This window comes from Sminthopsis crassicaudata, chromosome 5, assembly GCF_048593235.1.
Source record: "Sminthopsis crassicaudata isolate SCR6 chromosome 5, ASM4859323v1, whole genome shotgun sequence".
In the NCBI taxonomy this organism is placed as follows: Eukaryota; Metazoa; Chordata; class Mammalia; order Dasyuromorphia; family Dasyuridae; genus Sminthopsis; species Sminthopsis crassicaudata.
Genome location: NC_133621.1, coordinates 147,869,745 through 147,896,184, shown reverse-complemented (window position 1 = coordinate 147,896,184; position 26,440 = coordinate 147,869,745). Strand labels below are relative to the sequence as shown.

The following is a 26,440-nucleotide window of genomic DNA, read 5'->3' as shown; positions in this document are numbered from 1 at the left end:
CACACACACACACATATATATATATACAAATTTATGTATGCATGTGTGCATGCATGTATGTGTGTATGTGTGTGTTTGTATGTTTTGAATTGTTTTAGGGGAATAATTTTTCCCACATAAAATCAAGTTATAACAACTGCCTTTATGTATTTATTTACTTTTTATCTCTTGGTCCTGGTTTCATAATTCCTGGATAGTCAGGAAGAAATATGCTCTTTTATTTGGACATGTGCTCAAGTGGTTTGTAGCAATCTCTTTGCTGTATAAGGCTTGATAATGAGCATCCTTACTTCTTGATACTTACATGAAATATTGGTCTTTTGAAATACATTCTAGGTGTCATCTTTTACTCTATACTTTCTATTTTCCTATGTCCAATTTGTGGCCAAATTATTTTAACACCTTTATGTCTCCTTTTCTCTGACACTGGTACCCACCTGGTATAGACCCTTTTTGTGTCATGTCTGGACTATGCAACTGATCTTCTTAAGTCTTCCTATGTCATCCCTTTGTTCAGTAACTTCCATTGACTCCTTATCACTTCTAAGATCTTTTCAGGCTTCTTACACTTAACTCCCCTCTACATATTCTGAGATCCAATAACCCTAGTCTCCTTCATGTTCCTGAAAGACATTTCATCTTCACACATTTTTACTAGCTGTCCCCAATGCTTGCAATTCTCTTCCTCTTCATCTATGCCTCTTGGATTCCCTGATTTCCTTCAGGAAGCCTTTTCCTGGCTGCTTTAATCTTAGTCCCTGCCCTCTGCTAATTATTTCAATTTATGATGTAAATATGTTGTTCTTACCTAGTTATTTTCATTGTGTCTCTGCTATCAGACTAAAGAGCTCCTTGAGTTCAGGAACCATCTCCTAAATCTTTGTCTTTGTTATTCCACAAACTTCTCCTATACCCCATTCTCAATTGTTTAATTCTTACTCATCATTCAAAGTTCAGATCAAATTATACTTCTTCTATAAAACCGTCCCTAATTTCTAATAGCTGAAATTAATCTAGTCCTCCTTTCTGTTCCTATATGCTATTGTTTTTCTCTTATATAGTATTTAATGTATTCTGTCATGTGTTAAAACTATTGGATTTGTTTTATCCCTCTTGCAAATAGGCTATCACTTTTTGAGGGCTAAGGGAAACCCATGTAGATGTCTCATTTCATCAAGGCAGCAAGGATTTTACTAATGCCTTTGAAATGAAAGGAGGAGGTAGTAAAATAATAATCTGAAAATGTTACACCAGAATATTTTAGGGCTATTGGTTAACCTTCCAACAGTAGCAGCTAATCAGGATTTTCTCTTAATGTTTAACATTAATTAATAGAGAGCCTGGAAACAACGTCTTTCCTGAGAGAAGATACCTCAGCTGATTTGGGGTACTGAGGACCATTGTCCTGCACTCACTGAAGTAAATAGTGAACTTTTCCCAGAGTAACACTAGAGACACTTTCAATAGACTGTTAGCTGGGCTCTTGAAATAGTGCTTTTCTTTGTCTATATTGATTTTACAATATCAAAAGCAGCTTTCTAGTTTCCTTCTTTATTTCTGTTTCTACCAATCTTAAAGATGTTTGTACAGCATGTAGCCCTAGAAAAACAGTTATTTGGTGGGAGACAGGAGCTTGAAATGAAATGAATCTATCAATCCATTTTATCTCTCCTTTTGTTGTTTATTCTTCCTGCACAGCCCTGTATTTGGGGAATTGACAGTTGCAGATAGTACAGAGGAAATTGTTGAAAAGGGTATTCCAGTGGCCACTTCTGGCAAACATTCCCATATTCCTGGTCATTTCCAAGGCTGTTTTATGGGGCGTGATACTCCAGAATGAAGTTAGGGCAAAAGATGGTTGTGAGTCATATCCCGTAGGAAACATTTCCTGTAAAACAGAGATGACAATTGTTTAAAAATAAAAACAGATATGTTCAAAAGGTAAACATATAAATTGCAAAACAACCTTGCAAAGTGATAGAGCACTTTTCCTTTGCAGTCTTTTTACCATTTTACATTGTGTGTGTGTGTGTGTGTGTGAGAGAGAGAGAGAGAGAGAGCACGTGTGTATATATGTATATGTATTTGAAAGTATACTTACATATAAGTGTCCCATCTGAGTAACAAATTTTAAATATGTTTATTTTGCCCTCAAAACCATTCAGATTATTCTGAAGAATTCATATAAACCAAAATTTTTGGATATTATATATGTGCATATCTATACTTATATACATATGCATATAAAATTTTTACAAATGTCTATATTTGTTCAGGTATTTGTATGTATGCCTTTTCTATATTGTAGCTGCAAATTTTCTTTAGAAAAAAAAGATCCTATTTTTCATTTTATATGATCCCCTTTATGCCATATTTGCCATTTTGTTTTAAATTCATTGCATCCTTTTGGAGAAATTGACAGCTTTACAGACCATTTTATGATATTGAATTCTTGAAGTGAACAAGTTGTCTGTTTAGGAAGAGATTACTCTTGGGGCTTTGTAAGAGTCAGGCTTTAGCGCACACTTTTTCTGCTGCTTTCCTTATAGTTTTATTCTACAGTGTTGATTCTTCTCTGCCAGATCAGCAGATAATCAGAGTCTTTACATTTTCTCGGTATTTATTTTCTTTTTCTTTTGCAACAAACTGAGACGCTTCTATGCTTCTATTTAAATATCTCTTACTACTCTATGCCAAACACAAAAGAAATGTAAATAGAGAGTTGGACTAATTCACATCTGCCAGGGAGTAATTGTTGGATGCTTGCTGGTTAAGCATATTTTTTAAAGCAAGCTTTCAATTAGGCATCTGTACCAGGTCACACAGTTGAAATTAAGGACTTATAAAATATAGTTAAGAAATCTTCAATTTTTTTTGAGTGATGGGTAGTTAAGTCAGTATCTTAGTTATCTTTTTGCATACTAACATAGAACTTTATTCACAGCTCATTTAAAAAGAAGAGGTAGAAAAATGACTCCATGGAAGTAATGTTGCACCTGGAGTCAGGAAAAACCAAATTCACATCCAGATTTAGGCATGTATTTGCTTTAGTTTCTTCATTTGTAACAGGGGGACAGTAATATCCCATAACTTCCGGGGTTGTTTTGAAGATAATAAGATAATATTAGTAAGGCATTTTACAAAGTTTAAATTGCTATATAAATGCTAGCTCTTTTATTGTTATAATTAAGAGAATTTCTGGGAAAGATATATTGAAATAGCCATGCAAATAATTTATCAGATTATCCCATCAATAACCTAATTGGAGGAGGAAAACAATTAGTTATTAATTTTAGTGACTACATATCTCTGATCGTAAATTTAGAACTAGAAAGAATTTCAATGGTTATTATGTCCAAACCTAATTTTTGATACATTTAGAAACTGAAATTTGGAAAGATTAAAAGACTTGTCCAAAATCACATTGATGATGAAAGGAGAGCTAGGATTGAAACTTTGGATGTCTGACTCCAAAGTCGGTACTTTATGTCTTTTACTACACAGCCTGCACTCAAATTCAGTGTTTAGAGGTTGCTGGTCACTGTTGACACTTCTTTCTTCTTTCTCCACTGTACTCTACATGCATTTTGGAAATAAGTCCTTGTCTTAGAAAATTCAATTATCCTTTTGGCATCAAGTAATTATCTGTTCCAGGGCCTTTGCCTATTTGGTTAGATAAAAGAATAAACTATAGAATCTTTCTCATTTCTATCTCCTGAAAACAAAGACATTGAAACTACTATCCAAATAGTGATGCAATTTGAGAGCCCACAAAAAGCCATCCCCCTCAACCAAAGCAGAGTTCTGTGAGCTTTTTCCCTGGCAGATCCTTGAGAAGGATAGCATTCCATTCCAAATGTCATGTTTTAGGAAGGCTATATAACAAATTGGGGAATGTCCAAAGAAGAAAATATGAGATGAAGAGTTCAACCAAAACTTTTCTTTTACCCTCAATGACTTCCCTGAAACTTTTAGTACCTTCATTGCTCTTCAGGTGTTTTACCTGGATAAGTAAATTTTATAAACACTTATTAAGCAGGTATTTTGTGCATGACATTATAATGGATTGAATTGATAAAAATATTTAATAGGCCACAATCTTGGGAAAATAAAAGTAATACATAACCCAAAGAACAATGAAAAAACATTGTGGGTATAATTAGATTCCAGAATATTTCCAAAGATGATACGAGTAAGAAATGGCATAAATGACATTATGAAACATACCTATGATCAGAAATTGAGATTAGTCTATTTTGTTGAGAGCAAGAGATGAGTGAAAGACATTTGTGTCCACAAAATGGTCATAAACCCAAATAAAGGCTTCTTGAAAAATGAGAGGAAACCTGCTACCTTCCAAGGCAATTCACTATAGTATTGGACAGCTCCAATTATTAGAAACTGAAATTTGGAAAGATTAAAAGACTTGTCCAAAATCACATTGATGATGAAAGGAGAGCTAGGATTGAAACTTTGGATGTCTGACTCAAGTTTGTTTGCCTCATCCTATGACATTTGTATTCACTAAATCCCTCATTTTTTTTTCACACAAATTGTTGTCTAGCCATCTTAGACTTGTGAAATTGATTTTTGAACTAAAGTGCAGAACTTTCTATCCAATTTTATCCTTTTTATCCTATTACATTCAATCTGTCATTCTAGCCTATCAAAATATTTTTGGATCCATAATCTGCTACCCAGGGTGTCAGTTTTCCCTCCCAGGACTGTTTAATTTGCAGATTTAATAAGCTTGCTTTCTCTATTCTCATCCAAATCATTGATAGAAATACTGTTCAGCACAAGGCCAAAGACCAGAGCTATTATTCTCTATAGATTTCCTTCCAAGTTCACATCAAACCATTAACAACTAATCTTTGATCTTTCTATTCAATGAACTTTTAGTCCATCTAAATGTACTATCAATTAGTCTATATCTTCCCATCTTTACCACAAAAATAGCTTGCAAGACTTTGTCAAATTTATCTTTTAAAATGTGTAAAGGATATTTACTTCATTTCCCTAATCTACCAGTCTAATAATCCTGTAAATAATAAAAAGAAAATAAGGTTAATCTGTTATAGCTGATTCTTATTGAGACCATTTCTGGCTTTTTCTGATCACTACTTTCTTTAAAGGATGTTCACTGAATCCTTTTAATCATATGTACATTCTAGATTTTGTCAGGAATCAAAGTCAATATAACAATGGCTTATGACTATTGTTTTTCTCTTTTCTGAAAATCAAAATGACATTTTCCTCTCTTCAATTCCATAACACATCTTTATTCTCCTCAGTCTTTTAAAGATCACTAACAGTAGCTCATTGATAACATCTGCCTCTTCTTTCAGTATCCTTGGATGTAGTTCATTTGGGCCTAGTTACTTGACCTCACTTTGGGCAGCTAAGTACATCCTTACTACTTATAATAGCTCTCATTTTATTATCAGCTTTGATTTCATCTTCCTTTTCTGATGCAAACATCTTTCTCTTTGGGGAAGATGGAGAAACAGTAAAGTAAGAGTTGCCTTCTTTCTTACACTTGTGACCACTGTCCTATCCACCCCAACTAGCTATTTTATCCCTTCTTTGCTCCTTATTTTAAGTTCAATATATATTATTATTGTTCAATCATTTTTCATTCCTATCTGACTCTTCATGTCCCCATTTGAGATTTTCTTATCAAAGAAACTAGAGTGGTTTGTCATTTTCTTCTCCAGCTAATTTTACAGGTGAGGAAACTGAGGCAAACAGTGTGACGTGACCTGGCTAGAGACACACAGCAATAAGTATCTGAGGTCAGATTTAAATTCAGGAAAATAAGTCTTCCTGATTTCAGACCCAGAACTCTATTCACTATGCCACCTAGCTGCCTCATACTTCAATATATATATATATATACCAGGAATTAAATGTTCATTGATTATTTATTATCTTTAATGTTCATTGCCAATCTCATCTTTAATATTTCAGACACTATTTGGTAAGGCCACGCCACTCTTTTATAGCTATATTTCATATATATATATATATATAGTGGCATAGTGGAAACTGATGAAGAAAGAATCGGGAAGATGGGGAGTCAAATCCTATCTTAGACAAATACTAATTGTGTGATTCTGTTTAAATTTTAATCTTTCAGCCTCAGTTTCCCCATCTGTACAATGAATATTTAAAAAATAATAGCAACATCTACCATACATAGTTATTGTATGTAAAGGACTTTGTAAAGCTTAAAGTACAGTATAAACACTATATTATAATCATTATTATTGCCCTCTCATCTCATTTCTCTATCCTTTTAAAACTCAAAATGTCAACATGACTAATGTGGAAATGTTTCCATGATTGTACATGTATAATCTATATTAGATTGCTTGCCATTTTGGGGAGGAAGAAGGAAAGGGAGAGAGAAAAATCTAGAACTTAAAATCTTATAAAATGTTGAAAACTATTTCTGCATGTAATTGGAAAAATAAGATATTATTTACAAAAATAAAATAAAAATAAAGATGTATGGGGAATCCTGTATATTCCTATCAGTCTCTTTAGATAATTCCCTCTTTTCTTTCCTCTTCATTAGAACTATTCCTTTTGGCACTTTTAGCATTTCATTCTTGAGAGCTCCCTGTCCCTCCTGAGATCACATCCCCTGTAGAATTTTAATCTGTTGGATCTGTTTTTCTTCAAATACTTTGAAATCAACTCTCCTAAATTCTACCATCTGTCATATAAGATTATAATTGTCTCTTCCTCCTCTTTAATCTGAAATTCCAAGATAGAGCAGATATTTCTCTTCTAATTTCTACCCTAGGAAGTTTTTTCTCTTTGTGTGTATGTATGTGTGTGATATAGTAGTTTTGCTGCACACTACATTTAGCAGCTTTCAACAACATTGACTCCATTTGAAGAATCTTACAGAATCCTTAAAATTTGTCTTCATCCTATTATATAACATATAACATATAACACTAGGACTAGAAGTAGATCTGAATTCAAATATGACCTCTGATACTTACTATATATATATGATGCTGGACAAGTAACTTAACGTTTATTTGTTTCAGTTTATCCAAATGTAAAATGGGTATGCTAAATATGCCTATCTCTGGCCTATTTTGAGGATTGAATGAGATAATGCAATGTGCTGAGCTAAGTGCCTGGCATAGTGGGCTCTATATAAATGCTTATTTCCTTCCCCTCATTCCTTATTTGCTTCTCTCAGCAGAATCTAGATGTCACCTTCCTGATTAGCTGCAACTTCGTTATAACGTCACATTTTATTTATGACAAGAATGTCTTTGTGTGGGGGGGTCATTTTGTTTTCATCCATTAGGATCAGGCACAAGAATTACACATAAAAATTTTATTGACATAAAAATAATTTTTGTAGGTGATCTAGAAAGTTTATGAATTCAAAGATGTCTTGCTTCCTTTCCAATATTTATGTGAACACTCCTGCAAATATAATAGTGGCTGCACATATGATTAGAGACTTTTTCGAATTTTCATCCAGTTGATGGACCAGTTCATATCACTTACAAAAAAGACATATGCTTTTAAGCAATATCTTTAAAGATATTATTAAGGTTACAACTGTCTCTGATGTCATGATTCATACTCCTCACCACCATTTTGTCTGTCCAAGAGTTTATATACTTTGTAAAATGTCTCAGTATATTAAACTTCCTCAAGCTCACACATAATACAGAGAAATATAAATATACCATAAAAAACTCCCACAGATACCAGACCTTGGATTCTTAACTTATAATAAGGTTTCACCTATTTTACTATTTCTGACTTTCCCATAATAGAAGTATCTGCAATAGAAGTATCAATTTATCACATTTTTAAGCCAACCAGCCAACATCTGTGCCACATTTATAATTTATATTACTTTTAGGCAGCTCCAACATGGAAGAAAGTCTTCAGTGCTCTTAACTTTGCCACCCCAACAGTTCAGTTGTCCTTCCTATTTGTGGCAATTGCATGTCATAAAGTGCCAAAATATTGTGCTGAAGCTCATATATGGGAAAACAGTAAATTAGATGAGGTGTTTCAGTCCTAGAAGTTTATGCTCTAATTTATTTGTTGTTGTTTAGTTATTTTAATCATACATCACTCTTTGTGACCCCATTTGGAGTCTTCTTGGGAAAAATGCTGGAATGATTGGTCATTTCCTTCTCTAGCTTATTTTGCAAATGAAATATAGGCAAACTGAGTTATGTGACATGTACCTGATGACATAGCTAGTTAGTATCTGAGGCTGGATTTATTAAATTAATGTTAATATCCTCCAAGAAGCTTTCTCTGATGATAGCCCATAAATCATTTTTTCTTTGCATTACATGGTATATGGGTTTGGCAATCTCTTATAAAAATGTGCCAAAGGTTAAATGCTTTTCTTTTGGCATGCTGAGAAAGTAGGAATGAAATTGAGTGTTTTGGCATACAGAGTTTTTTTGTACAAAGAGGTTAAGCAAGGTTTATTGCCAGAAATAAGTCCATAAGGTGACTTCACTTCTTTGGAGAAGACACAGATCAAGTCAACCATTGATTTATTATGAATAATGCTTATCATCATCTCTCAGATGCTCTCCTATTACCAATTGTAGAGTCTTTCATATATTTCCAGTGATATATTTCGGTTGTACTCCTAACAAATCAAACATCAAGAGATAGCTCTATTAAGACATTGATGTGTGAAAGCACAGACCTAATATGTACACATACAGTAATTTCTTCAGTTTTCAAAAGGAAGTGAAGTTTCATTGAGGTAGAAATAACTTACACTGATGTCAATTGAACTTTCATGGCTTAGGAGATGATTTAATGAGTAGCTTCTCATATGATCTTAAAATGTATCACCTGATACCCACCTTTTCTTTGAGGAGTTTCTCTGTATTTTGGTAGGAAGGATAATATCTAGATGATTGTCTGTCACTGGAACACATTTCCAAATCAGTAAAAGTCGCCAGAGTTTATGCTCTGTTAGCATCGCCTTCAAGGATCCAGGGTCATCTCCTATAGCAACAAAAGTTCTTATGAAATAATTATTTTGCAGCAAGGAGTTTTAGTTATAATATCCTGCCTCCTATTCCTATATCAAACTACTTTTTAAAAAGATGTAATAAAGGGGTTCTTAAATACAGTTTGGGTGGCAAATTTAGAAAAAGCCTAAGAAATGAGGTCAAGGAGGTCCAAAAAAGAAAAAAAAAATTGACATGAAAATTTTCATCTGAGAGCATCCTGTTTCTACAAATGGAACTTCACAAAGATGTGTCTGCTTCAGTATCATATGCTCATCAGAAACTTAGACAGAAAACTAGAAAAAGATTGCCTAGAAACTAATGTAGCTCTAAGATACCAATTGTAGGAAAAAGGTCAGGCTTCATCCCTGTTATACAATGTTTATATTCTTAAGTTCTAGGTTGGTGAAAGACATGTGCATCAGGGCTTTCCTTCCCTCTATTATCTGCCAACCAGATCATAACTATTTCTGCCATCCTATGGAGTCACTAAAGGGAAAGGATAGGCAATGTAATAACAACTCACATGTTTAAAATGCTTAAAAGTTTATGAAGCACTTCATTCCTGACAATCTATGAAGCAAATACTATTATATCCATTTACAGATAAGAAAACTAAGGTTTGAAGTATTTTTAAGTTAGTTGGCAAGGATCAAACAGATAGCAAGTATCAAAAGTAGATATTGAACCCATGAATCTTTGTTCTGAATCTAAATCATAATGCTTCTTTAAAAGACCTTTTTCTTTACCCTGACTAGTATATTGGGGCTTAATGGATTTATAGCAAGTATTAAATTCATTTCCTTCCTTTTTCTTTCCTCAGGTATTGAAAAGAAATTGAGTATATTTTTATATTACATAATCATATTGAATAATAATATTCAGAAATATTTAGGGGTATATAGTCTCTGTTCAAGAGACAAAATTAGCAAAATCAAGAAAAATCTGTCCTACTTCATAAAAAATAATTCAAATTCTCCCATATTCAAGCCTTTAATCTGTTTCCTTCAATGCCACACTAAACTGCTAGAATACAAGTAACTAGTTTCTTAATAGACAGGCTAGCATACTTTGTCTGCCAAGAATAGTACTAAGCAGGGGGCAGGAAGTTGAACATAGCACTTCTATTTATATGATAGCCAGTTTAAATAAAGCCAGGGCATACTATAACAATCTCTCTGGAACTTGTAGACTTCTTTCCATTTGTGGTTTTTGTTGTTGTTTAATCTTTTTTTAGCTATGTCTGATTATTTGTGACTCCTTTTAGGGTTTTCTAATACTAGAGTAATTTGCCATTTCCTTCTTCAACTCATTTTACATATGAAGAAACTGAGGTATATAGGGTAAATTACTTACCTAGGGTCACACATCTGTTAGGTATCTCAAGCTAGATTTGAGCTCAGGTTTTACTGACTCTAAACCTAGCACTCTAACCCCTGTGTGATCTAGCTGCCTTTTCCTTTTATATATATAGAGCTTAATGAGAGTGTGCTAAATGGATAAATGATATTAACACTATGTGCTGTTCAGATTGTATAATTTTAATTTCATGCCTGAGAAACATCCCAGATTATTTGAACACAAAATAAACAATAGAATAGCCTGTTAATTCCACCTATTATCCCTAAATCTTGTCCCCTTCCTAGCCCTATTAACAAACATGACATACACAATGAAGACCCATGGGGAGGGAATTACAGCCAAATTTCCTGAAGCTCTTTTTATTATTTTTTTTTATTTTTTGCTCTTTTTAATACTCTCAGAAGCTTGCCCTGTTTTATTTCTGTCCATATCAAGTAGGACAGAAGCATGCTATATACATAGTATGGTTAAAATAATATTACTTTTGTTTTAAAATAATAATTTGTATTTGATAGTAATTTAAAATAATTTGTATAATAATAATAATAATAATAATAAACTCATATAGTGCTTTACGATTCGCAACTCATAATAAAGCCAGGTAATAGGTTCTATTATCCTCATTTTACAGATGAGGAAACTAAGGCATATAGGAGTCGTTATTTTCCCTGGTCCTAGAGCTTGTAAGTGTCTCAGTTTGGATTTGAACTTAGCATCATCTACTATTCTCTGTGCTACCATCCAGAAGGGGGAATCTAAAAATATTCTACAGGAGTAATAATAGTTCAATGAAATCTGGCAAATATTCACAAACTCTCCATCCAAGAAAAATTTGGGGCTGAGTCATTACTTAGCTGTCAAAATGTTTCAAGTGTGCAATAAAGTATTGCCAAGTTATTGGAGAGTTTAATCGTGTACTAACCACTTAATTTTTTATATTCCAAAAGCACCTATATCTTTGCTCTAAAGTTACATCTTTGCAATGTCCCTTGTCATTTGCTTACTTGATTCCATTAAGGGGTAGTTTAAGGGGAAATATTCTCCATAAATTAAAGACAGCAATTTCATGAAAAAGCCACAAATAGTTCTTATTCCATTACTACTACTGAAATCTCATTAAAACCCCAAATAGATACCATTCATCACTATAATTCACATAACTATTCTTTAGACCTGGCAAAGAATATGGAGAGCATTCCATGTTACTCTTGATGTCTCTTTGTAAGTAGTCCATGGAAAAAGGAAAGTAGTTTAGAAATGGATAAAAGTTCCTAAGAGATTTGGTCATTATCATTAGTGTTAGGGCTGATTTAAGGGTGAAAATGGTACCTATCAAATTCATAACCATCACTTTGCTGCTCACTCAGCCTTGTGACTCCATAGAGTGTTGGACCTGGAATCAGGAAGACTCAATTTCCTGAGTTCAAATCCTGCTTCAGACAATTATTAGATGTGTGACCCTGAGTAAGTCACTTAACCCTGTTTGCCTCAGTTTCCTCACTTGTTAAATGACCTGAAGCAGGAAATTTCAAACCACTGTGATATCTCTGACAAAAAGACTCAAATGGGGCCATGAAAAGTTGGGCAAAACTGAAACCACTGAACAACAACAAAGCCTAAAGGATTATTTGAAAATTTTAACGGTTGGCTCTTTGAAACTGGATCTCTGGTTGAAGCTGGCTCCAGGACACAAACACACACACACACACACACACACACACACACACACACACACACACACACACACACACCCTTTATATCTTTTAAATAGGAGATTTGTAACAACCAGAACATCTCAAAATAAAACATCTAAAATGAAGGATGTTGATAACTGAGGTCAGGTCTGAATCATGAACAGAATAGTTCATCTCTCCAGGGACCATAATGTCTCATTTAAAGTACTATAAACATCAGAGTGAACAGAATTCAACAAACATTTTCTATGTTTGAGTATTATTCTCAGCACTGGTTCCATCCACTTAGCTGTTTTACAATAAAATTATCCTGACAAGACATTCAAATCAAACATAGCTTATTTTTACAATGTAGTCTAGTTTAATGAGTGTTATTGAGCTAAATCCTGAGCATGAAAAGAAAGACAAAAAACAATTGTCTCTATCATTCATAAAGCACTTGTGAGATCTTTTAACATTTTTGAGAAAAGTTAAAGTAATAAAATAATATCATTAAAGCCAATCCAGGTTTCTGAGTGGTTTAGATCCAATCCCATTATTGCTATAATTACTTCCCTTTCACATGAAATTAATTAAGTGATGGTGGGGGTTTTTTCCAATGCTTAGGCAAATCACAATTATGAACTCTGGAATATTTGAATATGATTTGTATAACTATTCAAAGTCAAGATAATCTAGAATGAATTCCTCTATGATCTACTCTTCCATCCTCCCCTTTAAGACATACTTTTCTCAAAATGATCCTACTGAAATTGATAACTACTTGTTCATTTGAAAACAAATTTTTATTCCCTCATTTACAATTCATAATTCATAATCGGTTCTCAAAAATTAGGGAGTTGAGTCTTTAACCCAGGTCTTAAATTGGAGTGTGTGTGTGTGTGTGTGTGTGTGTGTGTATGTGTGTGTGTGTGTGTGTGTGAAGAGTGTTATAACAAGCAAGTCATATTTGTCGTATGCATTTTTGGTGGGGAAGATATTTTCTGAATACATTTCACCATAAGCTATTTCACTATTTCATTTAATTGAATTAAAATATTTTAAAACTATCATTTTAATTTAATCTCTGGTAGAAGAGAATGTGCCATAATGGATAGAACTAGCCTCAGAGCCAGAGAGCACTGGATTAAGTGTGTTCTTAAAACAGTCACTGTTCCCAACTAAATCTCAGGGGAAGGCAAGTGTTATTATTTTATATTTTAATTTTATTTATTTTATAATTTATATAGTATTAATATACTTTAAAATTCCATATATTTCATGCATTTGAAATATCCTGAGAAGAGATGCACCAGCTTTGCCACAGTGCCAAATGGGTCTGTGGCACAATAAAGATATTATAAAAATGGATAAGGATTACAGTTTTATAAGTAGCAGAGAAATGCTGACCTTCATTGGTAGAATGCAGTTCTAATCAGAAGCTTCCTACTCAATGGAAAACATATCCATTCCCTATTTCTAGCCCTATAATCTTTGCTACCTATGTTTTTGTGGTGTTTAAAAGAGATAATTCAAAAAATCATGCTAGTCCAAAAATTTTGAGAGGCAAAAAATGAGAGATGTTTGCCTAAGTTTCCAAGGTCAAGCTGTATTACTGTTGGAGCCAAAATGCCTGATTCCTTTTCTTTCCCTGGATCTGAATGTACCAAATATAATACAGAAAAGGAATTTATGCAAAATCTCCTGGAAAAAAGAAAATAAAAGCCTGATTCTTAAAAGGCATGTTTGGAATGTTTATCCAGGTAACTGTTACACTCTGTCACCTACAAACTAAATAGCATGAACCCAACTTGCAAAGAATTTGAAAATTCTCATAAATGGATTGCATATAATAATAAGTAAAAAGCATAGAAAATTGAAGAGATTTTACATATAAGGGTTTACTGCCTTGAACCTTTTCCTTTTAAAACATGAATTGTTACTAAACTTCAAGTGTAAATGCATAGCATTTATTCTGCATTCAATTATTACATTGGTTGACTGACCAATTGCAACCCTGAGTTTCCTCTAGTGAATTTAAATATTATTCTCATTGATTTTCTTACAGGTTACTGGGGGTACAAACAAATGCCTTGATTAGTCTTATAAAAATTCCATTCCTTTATGTCAACATTAATTGACTTTATCTCATGATGTCAATCTTTTCTCTCTCTCTTTTTTTTGTAGGTGATGTCATTGTCTATATTAATGAAGTTTGTGTCCTTGGACATACTCATGCAGATGTAGTCAAACTTTTCCAGTCTGTTCCTATTGGTCAAAGTGTCAACCTGGTGTTATGTCGTGGGTATCCTTTACCCTTTGATCCCGAAGATCCTGTTAGCAACATGGTGCCACCTCTTGCAGTAATGGAGAGACCCCCTGTAGTGGTCAATGGAAGACATAACTATGAAACTTATTTGGAATACATTTCTAGGACCTCCCAATCTGTTCCAGATGTAACAGATCGACCTCCACATTCTTTGCACTCCATCCCAGCTGATGGTCAGCTTGATGGCTCATTCCCACCTCCCATTCATGATGATAATGTCTCCATGGCTTCTTCAGGAGCTACACAAGCTGAACTCATGACCTTAACCATTGTGAAAGGTGCCCAGGGCTTTGGCTTCACAATTGCAGACAGTCCTACAGGACAAAGGGTGAAGCAAATTCTAGACATTCAGGGATGCCCTGGCTTATGTGAAGGTGACCTCATCATTGAGATCAACCAACAGAATGTACAGAACTTGAGCCATACAGAAGTCGTGGATATACTGAAGGAGTGTCCCATTGGAAGTGAGACTTCTTTGATTATCCATAGAGGAGGTAAGTCCAAAATATCAGCTTAATTATTGGAATCTGATTGTGAGAGATATCAAAGTATCAGTCCTATTCTGGTGAGGAGGTAAGGTAGAGAAAGTGTCATCTGTACAACAATGGAATATCTGTGAATTACAATGAAAATATATTTTACAGAGAGGAAAAAATGCAGATCAAGATAATAAAAGTTATTTGAAATGCCGGATGGCAAAAGAAAGAAAATAGTAAAAAGTTGAATTTGGGGGATTTTCCCCTATACTGAAAGATATTTTGGATTAGGTAGATGTTTATGGAATGACTTATCTTGGATCCCTATCATGTGGAATAATGTTTCTATAGAAAAATAGATTCAGTCCAAAATAGACTGCCAAAGGTATGTGTACTCCAGCTGAAGCAAAGTGGAGGTAGTCCTAGTTTGCTCTCTCCCCTCCAACTCATGGATGGCCTGGGCCTATTTTGTAATGAAAACAGTGGCCAGAGATGGTGAAGAACAGAAGAGAAATCCTGAATAAAGAGTAAAACAAGAATTATGGAAGAGAGGAGATAAGAACAGTTGGGCAGAAGACATTTGGGATTGATGATTAAAGGATAGGGAAGATTCCTTAGTTTTCTTAGGAGAGGAAAGGAGGAATAAATACTGTGAAGCATGCATGAGGAGCAGCAAACAGATTGTTGTCCCTCTCTTTTCCTTCATGGTAGTGCAAAATCTGACTAGCTTCCCTCCTCTTTGGCTGATCCTGAAGAGTGGAACCAAAAGGGAATGGGGGGGAAAGGGTGATAGAAAGGGTACCTTAGTGACTTTCTTTCATACCTATAAAAATGCATTGAGATTGGGTGGAGGGGTAATGACATATAAGGGCCATTAGTTAATCAAGAATAGCTTATATACAACATTAAAGTGAATGGAATTCATGAAGTCAGAATTTTCATAGCTGACAAGACAGGAAGTTCCACACACATCAAAAATGCCCAAAATAGGTCAAGAGTACAGGCTTTGAGAAAAGTGTAATTAACCCCATTCTAATCCAGAAACTGTACTCAGAACTCACACTTTCAGTGGCCTTGCCTATTACCAAAGTAATAACTGGGCTAGGTACCTGGATATATGTGCCAATGCACAGACATGAGGGGAAATGTTGCTTCCCCATGATAATCTTCAGGCTTTGTAGAAGTCTTCATTCAGCATATTATGGCACCTCAATCCATCATCTTTCCCCATCCCTTTAGATCCTCCCTGTTTTCCACCTTCCTTTTCCTTCAACTCTAAGAGCTTAAGGAATCAGGGATCATTAACCATTCTAGGGGCACAGGCCAATTTCCTGAGTGATGGAGCAGGATACATTTTTATAGTAATCAGGAAGAAGCCTCATGAGCATCACTGGTGGATTTATGACACAGAGTAACTGTTATTGTCCCACCCAAAATGGCTAAATATCTATTAGTGAATGTCAGGGAAGGGTCTATCTAGTATGGGGATCTGATCCAGGAATGTCTCCACCATCATCCCCATTCTTAATCATTATCCAAAAGTTATTGAGCCATAGCTGTAATGCTTGATTAAGGTTCCCATCTAAGAGCATAGTTCTATGTCTTCTTTGTCAAAGAAATACACCTAGAGAAGAAAATAATATCTTTTCAGTATGCATAATATAGTAGTTCTCCTATGAAATCCTAATGAAGTTAAATAAAAATGTCAATACCAAATGGAGACATGGATTGTAGACTTAACTGAACTATGTGGATAAAGTGTTGAATGTGATATCAGAAAAGACCCGAGTCCTATGTCAGCATCTAGCATAGTGTCTGGCATATAGTAGGCACTTAATAAATGCTTGTTGATTAATTGACTGATCCTGCCTCAGATAATTAGATGAGGGACATAGACATCATTTAACATCTGAGCCTCAGTTGCTTCGTTTGTAAAATCAGAATTATAATAGCATCCACCTGAAGTTTGTTGAGAGTATCAAAAGGAATAACATGTAGTGTTCTGCAAATTTTAAAGTACCATATGCACATATAAATATGTAAATGTAAGCTATTACTATTTTTCACTTAAACCACTCTAGGCCTCAGTTTTTTGAGGTATAAAATGAAGAGGTTAGACTAAGGTCCCCAAGGTCTTCTCCAGATGTAAAATTCTATCCTTTTGAATGAAATACAATTAAGTTAAAAGTACCTAGATATGACCTTCCTTTTGCTGTTTTATGCAAATACTGTTAAGTTTTTTTCCTCCTGAAGCAGGTGCTACATTGTTGATTTTTTCTGGTCTGAAAATTGAGCAGCAACTGCTCAGCGTTGATGAGCAACACTGTACAATAGAAGTACTGTGTACCTATGCTAAGGAAGGAAATAAATTTTGAAAGGCAGCAATTTTGTATTCGACCTTCTTAAAGGCTTGCTACAAAATACTGCTAAAAGCATTACAATAAAGCCTCAAACAGCATCTTTTAATTTCTCCCATTGCTAGCTTAATGCACTAAAACAGATGTTGTTTACTAATCAGTTCTATAGATGAATAACCAGCGCCTCTTTATAAAGATCAAACGTGAAAATCTATAATTATATTGGAATTGTTTCCTATAATTGAAGAGTATGACTAGATATGACTTTGCTATCTATAAATTAGGCATTAGTATAAACAGGTCTCTGCTTTGAATTTTTTTTCATACATAAAGAAAAGTGTCCAATGGGTCGCTTGCAAAAGATGAAATATGAGAGAGAAACGATTATAGTTAAATTCCTCATAATTAAAATTTACACTTAATATCATCTGATTTTCATTGTTGCTAATATGAGTCCCTACAATTCTCAATAACTTGCAGTCATTCCTTAGAAATTCTGGAAAAAAAAATTTCTTTTATTTATCTTGAAACAAGCGCAGAAAAATAAATTAATAAATTGCTATTCAGGCTGTTATTAATAGTGACAATGTCCTTTAAGTGCATATATCTTTGAGAGTACTCAGCGTGAACAATTTTAGGTAGCTTGGCTAAGATGAATCCTAAAATTTTGCTATACAGTTCAAAGGTGTTCAAGTTTTATCTGGCTAGCAGGTATGATACTGCGGAACCCAGCAGACATACTATGGCCTATTAAATGAAGCTAGAAAGCTATGAAGATCTATAACAAGGCATCTAAGTTTGGATTATAGCAAACAAGGGTCAAAGGCAGATTAAATGTGGATTTGGTTCAAGACTCACCAAAGAAAACAAACTGAATAAGATTAATATGGGAAATGAGGTTAAGACTTGCTTCTATCAGGTCAGTATTATCGTCTCCTCAACCTAAAGATCCTTTCAATTGGAATCAAAAGAATATATTTTCTAAAATGGGAAAGTTCTCTCAGGGTCAGGTTAGATTCCAGCACATAAGCGTCTTCCTGTCTAATTTATCTTTCATAGGAGAAGAATTGAAATGAGAAGAGGGGGAAAAATGTGGATAGATAGTAATATAATATTGACCAAAGGCCCTAATATAGGGGTACTATTAGTACCCCTACTTCTAGATTCCTTCTAATGGACAGGGAAAAGTTTTATTTCTGCAAGGATATTGGAATTGAAAGACTTTGTTAATATAGGTCATAAATTTTGGCAGCTCTCGGATCTTTGATAAAAAAAAAGTCTAGTTATCCTTTATGGTTAATAGTATTGTACCAGAGTTTTGTTCATGTTTGAGTATTACTGATTTTTTATATCTGAGTATTGATCTTGTAGGTAAGATTCTGAGAATACATGAGTTTAACAATGGAATAAGAATAGTAAAGAAGTTTTACCAAAAGTTAGATATGTAAACTGAGGTCTTTCATCCAAAATAATCTGATTGGGAGAAAGTAAAGATAGTGAATGTTTAATACGAATAGGCTACCTAAAACAAATTATGACAAAACAACTTTTTTTTCTTTCTGTTCAGTATATCAAGAGAATATTATTTTGCATAATCTTTTTTTTTATTTTGGTAAAGACATTTTACAAAATATTGCATAGTTATTGAAAAAACTGCAACATGGAAACTGGATGGGTTGATTCCTAATTGACAATCATACTTACAAAATTTTGCTGAATAGATCAATTTCAACTGTAGGAAACTTTCCAGTGACATGTCACACAGCTCTGTCCTTGGTTCTGTCCTCTGTAAAATTTATGAAAAAAAAATCTGCTGCAGACCTAGTCAATTCTTATCAAATTTGAAGATGACACAAAGCTGAAAAGAATAGCTAATATGTCAGATGACCAAATAAAGATCCTAAAATATTTCAGGAGCCTAAAAACGATAGCACAATCTTTGAAAATGAAATTTAACAGGAATAAATGTAAAGTCTTATACTATGTTTAATCAGATATATAGGTAAAGAATAGAAGAAGATGTAGTTCTTTGTTAAAGAAAATGACAAGACCTTATTTCATTTCAAACTCAGTGTGAGTCAACATTATAGACCAGATGCCAAAAATGCTTAATGTAATCTTTAAATGCATTAATATCCACTTCTAGTTCAAAAGAAGTAATACTATTATTCTGCACTGTCTAGACCACTTACTGGAGAACCAGATTTTCAAAAGAACATTGACATAATGAAGTGAATCCAGAGGAGAGGAAAAAAAAAAAAAAGATATTAAGAATCCTTGAAACTATCTCATATGTGGTTAAAATGTAAAAGAACTAAGGATGCTTAGCCTGAATAAAATACTTAGGGGGTACATAGGCAGCTAGATTTTATAGTGAATGAAGCCCTGGGCTTGAAGTTTTGAAGACCTGAATTTGTCCTGTCTCAGATTGTTATTCACTCATTAATCCTGGGCAAGTCACTCAACCTTTATCAAATTTACTCTCCTCATCTATAAAATTAGGATAATAATGGCATCTACCCCACAGGCATGATGTAAGGCTCAAAGAAGATAATATATGTAAATTGTTTTGCAAACCTTAATGTATTAAATAAATGTCAGTGATGATGATGGTAGTGGTGGTGATGATGGTGGTAGTGGTGGTGATGATGATGATGGTGATGATAATGTCTTAACATGCTAAAGGATTATCAGGAAGTAAATCGAAAGACCATGACCAGAAACTATAGCTAGAATTTATAGAAAGACAGATTTCACCTCAATATAAGATTTTTCTAAGTTTGCATCATTCAAAAATAAAATGGGCTAATCTCCTAGGTTTCTGGCAGTGTTCTTCCAAAGAGCAGGCAGGCAAGTATTGAGCACATTGTATGAATGATTCTTGTTTTTAATTTTAGTTTGGAAGACGGCCCTTTTAACTTTAAAATTATATTTTACACATTTCAATCTAATCACTTGCCTTTGTAATCCAAAGTATTTTATTTTCTGTATTTAAAAAATATTACCCTAAGAAAGGATCCATAGATGTTTTGATAATGGCAAAATATTTCATTTCATGAAAAAAGCTAAGAGCCCAATTTTAAAAACCTAGATAATACCATATACAATTCCTACAACAACAAAATAAGAAATAACCCCCAAAATCAAAATTGAATTTTACTGAATTATATGTAACAAGTATTGCTTAAAGGGAAAGATAAAAGATACTTCTACCCTTTTTTGATTTGTTGGTCAGTTATACAATTATTTCCCTTTTATTATATGGGCTATCTGGAAGGGAGAGATACTGGAGGAAAGTGGTTTCAAAAAAAATAAGCATCAATAAAAATTGATTTTTAAAAAGAACCCTTGCTTTGTACGCTTTCTTGAACTTTTCCAAAATAAAAAATGGCTGAACCTATGGATAATTCCCTTGTGAAGGAAGCAAAATAAAGAGGGATTAAATAATTGTATAATAAAGTACTGGTCCTCAAGAAGCCTACATTCTAAAGAAAAACTTTGTCGCACACATTTAACTTTTCCAGGAAAAAAAGGTTTTAAGAAAGAGAATATATGAAAAGAAAGAAAGAAAATACAGGACATAAGTGAAATCGAGGCATTTAGGATAAAGAAGATACATAGAAGTAGGGAAAAGAACTTGAGGGTAGAAATTAGTATCAAAATATCCAAAACTAAGTGCACCAGTACATTATTGATTTAAAAGGTGAGGGAAACATTAGAAAGAAATAATGTAAAATGGGCCTTCTAATAATAAAGTTCAAAAAAAATAGGAGGAAGACTAGTGTCATAATACAATGTCATTCCAAAAAGGAAAGGAAACACTTTTAAAGAAGAAACAGTAATTGATGTGAAAGGCTTCATTGAGGTCTAGAAGGAAGAAGATCAAGAAACAGCCTTTGTCTTTAGTATTAAGATGCCACTGATAAATTTCCAAAAGGAAGTCAGATTGCAAAGGATGAGGAGAATAAGTTGATGATGCTAAAGACATAAGGCAACTAATATAGATTGCTCTTTCAAGTTATTTGGTGGTGAGAGGAATGAGAAAGATCAGGTAGTAAACATTATCATATAATAGCATTGAAAGAGAACAGTGGAGACTTGAGTATGCTTTTAGACTAGGAGAAAGAAAGGAATCATTGGAGAGGAATGCAGATAGTGAAAGAAGCAGAGGAGATAAATGATGAGACAGATTCTTGGAAGCAAAGCAGGATTCAGTCCAAAAAAAAAGCCATTAGTATGACTTAGTTTTTCAATTCATTGACTCATTGATGTAAATGGAAGCATTATTTCTGCAGGCAATTTAAAAAAAAACAATTTCAGACTTGTACCTAAATAATGAGAATAACATTCATCTGAATCTAGTTTATGCATTATACTTAAGAAATTACTTCATTCTCCTTTTTTTTTTACTGTTCCTGCTTTATCTTTTTTATTAATTTTATAATTATAATTTTTTGACAGTACATATGAATGGATTTTTTTTACAACATTATCCCTTGTATTCACTTTTCCAAATTTTCCCTTCCCTCCCTCTACTTCCTCCCCTAGATGACAGGCAATGCCATACAGATTAAATGTGTTATAGTATATCCTAGATACAATATATGTGTGTAAAATCAAGTTTCTTGTTGCATGGTAAGAATTGGATTCCGAAGGTATAAGTAACCTGGGTAGAAAGACAAAAGTGCAAACATTTTACACTCATTTCCCAGTGTTCCTTCTCTGGGTGTAGCTGTTTCTATCCATCATTGATCAACTGGAACTGAATTGGATCTTCTCTATGTTGAAGATATCCACTTCAATTAGAATATATTTTCATACAATATCGTTGTTGAAGTGTATAGTGATCTCCTGGTTCTGCTCATTTCACTCAGCATCAGTTCATGTAAGTCTCTCTGTATTCATCCTGCTGGTCATTTCTTATAGAGCAATAATATTCCATAACATTCATATACCATAATTTACCCAACCATTCTCCAATTGATGGACATCCATTCATTTTCAAGTTTCTAGCCACTGCAAAAAGCCTGCTTTATTTTTTTAAAGAGCAATTTAAATGTTTTAGTTTGAATGCTTTTTAATCTCCCTGAGCCTCAGTTTCTTAATCTGTAAAAAGGGGGTAATAATAATACTTAACCTCTCAGGGGTAGTAGGAAGATCAAATAAGATATAAAAACACTTTGCAAATCTTTAGATCAACGTGAGTTGTTTTAGCTATCATAATGAACAAGTGTTCTTTTTTTATTATATCAGTGAAATATAACTCCATGGAAGAATCTAAAAAAAAAGTTCCTTTATAAGAACTGGAAAAGAAAAGATTTGTTTTGAAAAAGTAGGCAAATTTAATATGGTGGAATGCTGTAACCTTTCTGGAGTGCAGTCATCCATGTAACTTTCTATTATTTAGCACAAATATGAGTCCTCATTTAATTACATATTTTGGTTAAGAAGTGAAACTAGGTTTGCAAATTTGTTATTTCAGTCAAAAACATCTATCTGCATTATACATTATGTTTGGCATGCAGAAGTGAAAAATATTTACATATGTATTTATTATAAATATTTCAGTTAAGTCATACAGAGAAAATATATACATTACCAACTTGTGAGATTTATCACAAGATAAAGATTATGTGACACTAAAATGCTATCAAAATACTTTGGGGGCAACTAGGCTAGAGTTTCTGGGGTTGAAATCTGGAAGACTAAGTTCAAATCCAGCTTCAGGCACTTTATTACTTGTGTGATCTTCAGCAAGTGACTCTGTGGAACCAGTTTCCTCAGCTACAAATAGGGATAATAATAGCATCTTCTTCTGAAGATTGTTACAAAGATCAAATAAGATAATATTTATAAAGTGCTTAACTCAGTGCCTGGGACATTGTAAACACCTGATAAACACTGGCTATAATTATAATTATTATTGTTATTATTGATAATGTACTATGATGTAGATGATTCAAAAGGCACTTCAGGAACTTCTAACTCCTGGGGTTATTATTACACACATATCAAGTATCTTTATGTTTGCTCTTGTTCAGTTGTTTCATTCATGTATGATTCTTTGTGCTTCTTTTCTTAGAAAAGATGCTGAAGTGGTTTGCCAGTTCCTTCTCCAACTCATTTTTACGAATGAGGAAATTAGGGCAAACAGGGTTAAGTGACTTACTCAGGGTTCCACAGCTAGAAAGTATCTGAGGCCAGATTTTAACTCAGGAAGATGACTTCCTGACTGCAGCCCTAGAATTTTCTCCCCTGGAACTCTATCCAGCTGTTCTTTACTAGAAACATACAAAACTTCCAAATGATAAAAATGCCCACTGATAGAATACCTTGCCCTATAGGACAAGGAAAAGAAGGATAAATCACAAAAATAAAGTTGTGGAAAAACAAAAGAATACTCCATGAACCAAGAAATCACAAAAACAGGTCAAATAATGCATTCCATTCCCCCCCCCAAAACATTAAGGATGTTTTTAAAGCACTCGCTTCTTTTTATTTTTGTGACCTTATAATTTCAAGCAAAATGCTAGTAATTGTTGTTTCCTTTGATAATAGTGAGTCACAATTTTGTTGTTTTGCCAGAGAAAATGAATTGAAGGAGGGAGGAGTGGGGTGGAGTACACACATGCTTTCTATAAACAAGCTTTTCCTTCCCCTTTCCTGCCATCAAATTAACAGCTTATATTTACAATATGACCTTTAAATCATTTTCATCTCATTAATAATAGCTCCTCTTCTTCTAGGACTTTGCAGTTTGCACACGTTAATTGTACTTTCTTCAGTAATCTCAAGCATTTCAAGGCCTAAAGTTCTGTCTTTCTATAGAATAGAATGGGGTCAATTGCATTTTTTTCAAATTAGGGAATATGAAACTACAAATTGAAGAAACATGAATTTGTATAAAAAAGGAAAAAGATAAGTAATAACAGTTATTGGGACATATTAATGGAATATGTGTTAATTACCCTAAATGTGAAAAGGAATATATTATAACTTTGTTGCACCCTAATAGTTCATATTATTTCTCAGTGTGGGGAATTTCATACCTTAGACAAATCAATTTTACATTTTCAAATTTCTTTTTGGGGGGCAGGAGATATTCAAGGTAAGATTTCATTACTGTGGAAATTCCTTCTATTGATACAAAAAGACAATTTATTTTTAATTTATACTCGGGCAAGAATTGAATCAAGAGTTTCTTAACCCCAAATCTTGCTCTCTATCACTTATGCTTCACTGTCTCAGACATAGTTATAATAGAAATACCTAATGATGATTTTAGACTGTTTGATTCATATGTATGTGTGTCTGTGTGTGTCCCTTATTTGTAAAATGGAATTAATAATAGCTTCTACCTCGCAGAGATTGTTTGAAGGTTAAATGAGAAAATATATGTAAAGTATTTTGCAAACTTTGAAGTCCTATATAAATGCTAGTTGTTATAAGTATTATGAGTATTACTTTTTTTTCTATTGTACATGGGAAAAGTGAGGACTAGAAAGACTGAATGATTTTTCCAAAGTCACACAACTTATAATGAGCTATAAATTCAAAGGGCTACTAATGATAAATTTGCTAATTTTTCCACCTTGTGTTTTCTCCTTTAAAGAAAGGATACTAGGAGAAGCTTTCATTTATGGCTACTGGTCTGACAAAATTGAATGTTATGGATTTCCCTGATGTAAAGAAAACTAGTGAAGAAAGGTTGGAGGTTCCTATAAAACATAATTTGTTCCTTTAAGGAAGGATTTTTTTAGCCATGAGTGCTATCTAGAGGAGGCTGCTAAGTGACACAGTAGAGTCAGAAAGACTCATCTTCCTGAGTCAGATCTGGCCTCATACACATACTAGCTGGATGACTCTAAGGAATTCACCTAATGCTGTTTGCCTCAGTTTTCTCATCTGTAAAAGCTGAAGTAGGAAATGACAAGTATCTCTGCCAAGCAAAATCCTAATGGGGCCATGAAAAGTCAGATACAAGTAAAGTGACTGAACAACAGCAAAGACTGGAAGGCTGCTTGAAAAGGTAGTAAGATCATCATCACTGAGGGTCTTTATGCAGAGACTTAATAATTAGTTGTTAAGGATGTTATATGAGAGATTAAAGCTATAAGTGAAGATTGAATTCAGTCCCTCTAATGATCTATCATTCTATGAAAGATTTATAGTAGTTAATAGAAATTTCATACCTATAATATTACATTTCTTGTAAATCTGTATTAGTGACTACTTACCAGACTTTGTGATGATAATGATGATGATGATGATGATGATGATGATGATAATTGTACTTCAGATTATCCTGTATTTCACATAAGAATTGTATATCTGCAGTCATGAACCCATCAGCTTCTAGGTAGAAAGTCGGTCATGAACTATCTTCTAAAAAAATATCTTAATGGAGGTTCCTAAACTGAAATGTGTTTAGGACATGACTTTTAACAAGACAGCATCTTGAAAACTCACTCTGACATCTGCCCTGATTATATATAGCTAGAGACATGGTCTAATTGAATTGAAAAGTGTCTACTAACTAAAGAAAGTTTGGTAGACCCCAGTGGAATTAAAAATCAATTTCTACTTCAGTCTGGCTAAGTGACTCCAGCAATAAATACATCTAATGTAAAATCCTCTCTGGGATGTTTCCTTTACTCAGCACTTACATGTTTGCAGTAAACACAATTAATTCAAAATAAAAGTACTGATTAGTCTAACATCAAAACTATAGCTCATAAACCCCCACTAGTGAGCTTCCCTTTTACAGTCAGCCAGTAAACACAACTCAAAATAAAAGTCTTTATTGAGACATCTTTAAAAGGACAATAGCTACAAAACATTTTTCCTTCCTATCTAAAAGTAGTTACATCTCACATCTATGGAAAGAGTGAACACAAACTTTAAAATACAGTGGTACATAGTAGAGAACATAGACATTTCAAATAATTCTACCTTTTGTACTTTATGATCTATATATCCTTTCTCCACATATTATACACATACTATAACTCTCCCAGTGCGGCATTTCTGCTTAGCAGATTGCTCACCTGGATGGGAGGTTTCTTTCTCTACCACAGCTGAATTGTTGATTACCAGAGCTAATGCTCTTATGAGTTACTCTGTATATAGAACTTTGACTGCTTTCACACTTCATGGCTTGATGCTAGCAATCCTAGCCTGACCAGATTTCGAATACCTACCAGGAAATTAAAGT

At 33.6% G+C, this 26,440-nt stretch overlaps 1 protein-coding gene and 1 long non-coding RNA gene across 7 annotated transcripts in view; one reads left to right on the top strand and one right to left on the bottom strand.

Moving 5' to 3' along the window:
• The window catches only part of MAGI2 (membrane associated guanylate kinase, WW and PDZ domain containing 2), a 1,692,369-nt gene that overhangs the window by 1,389,268 nt on the left and 276,661 nt on the right, over positions 1 to 26,440 (top strand). For all 5 annotated transcript variants that reach the window (XM_074268482.1, XM_074268481.1, XM_074268480.1 and 2 more), the window contains one exon: positions 14,252 to 14,887. In XM_074268482.1, the coding sequence (XP_074124583.1) occupies positions 14,252 to 14,887 (636 nt within the window). The remainder of the gene's footprint in view (positions 1 to 14,251; positions 14,888 to 26,440) is intronic.
• On the bottom strand, positions 1,556 to 25,971 carry LOC141543373 (uncharacterized). 2 transcript variants are annotated; one of them, XR_012482431.1, is made up of 3 exons: positions 25,464 to 25,971; positions 8,880 to 9,024; positions 1,556 to 1,888 (listed from the first exon to the last, which is right to left on the bottom strand). It is a non-coding gene; the product is annotated as an uncharacterized LOC141543373 (long non-coding RNA). The 2 variants fall into 2 exon arrangements; XR_012482430.1 differs by lacking the exon at positions 25,464 to 25,971 and adding an exon at positions 18,931 to 19,013.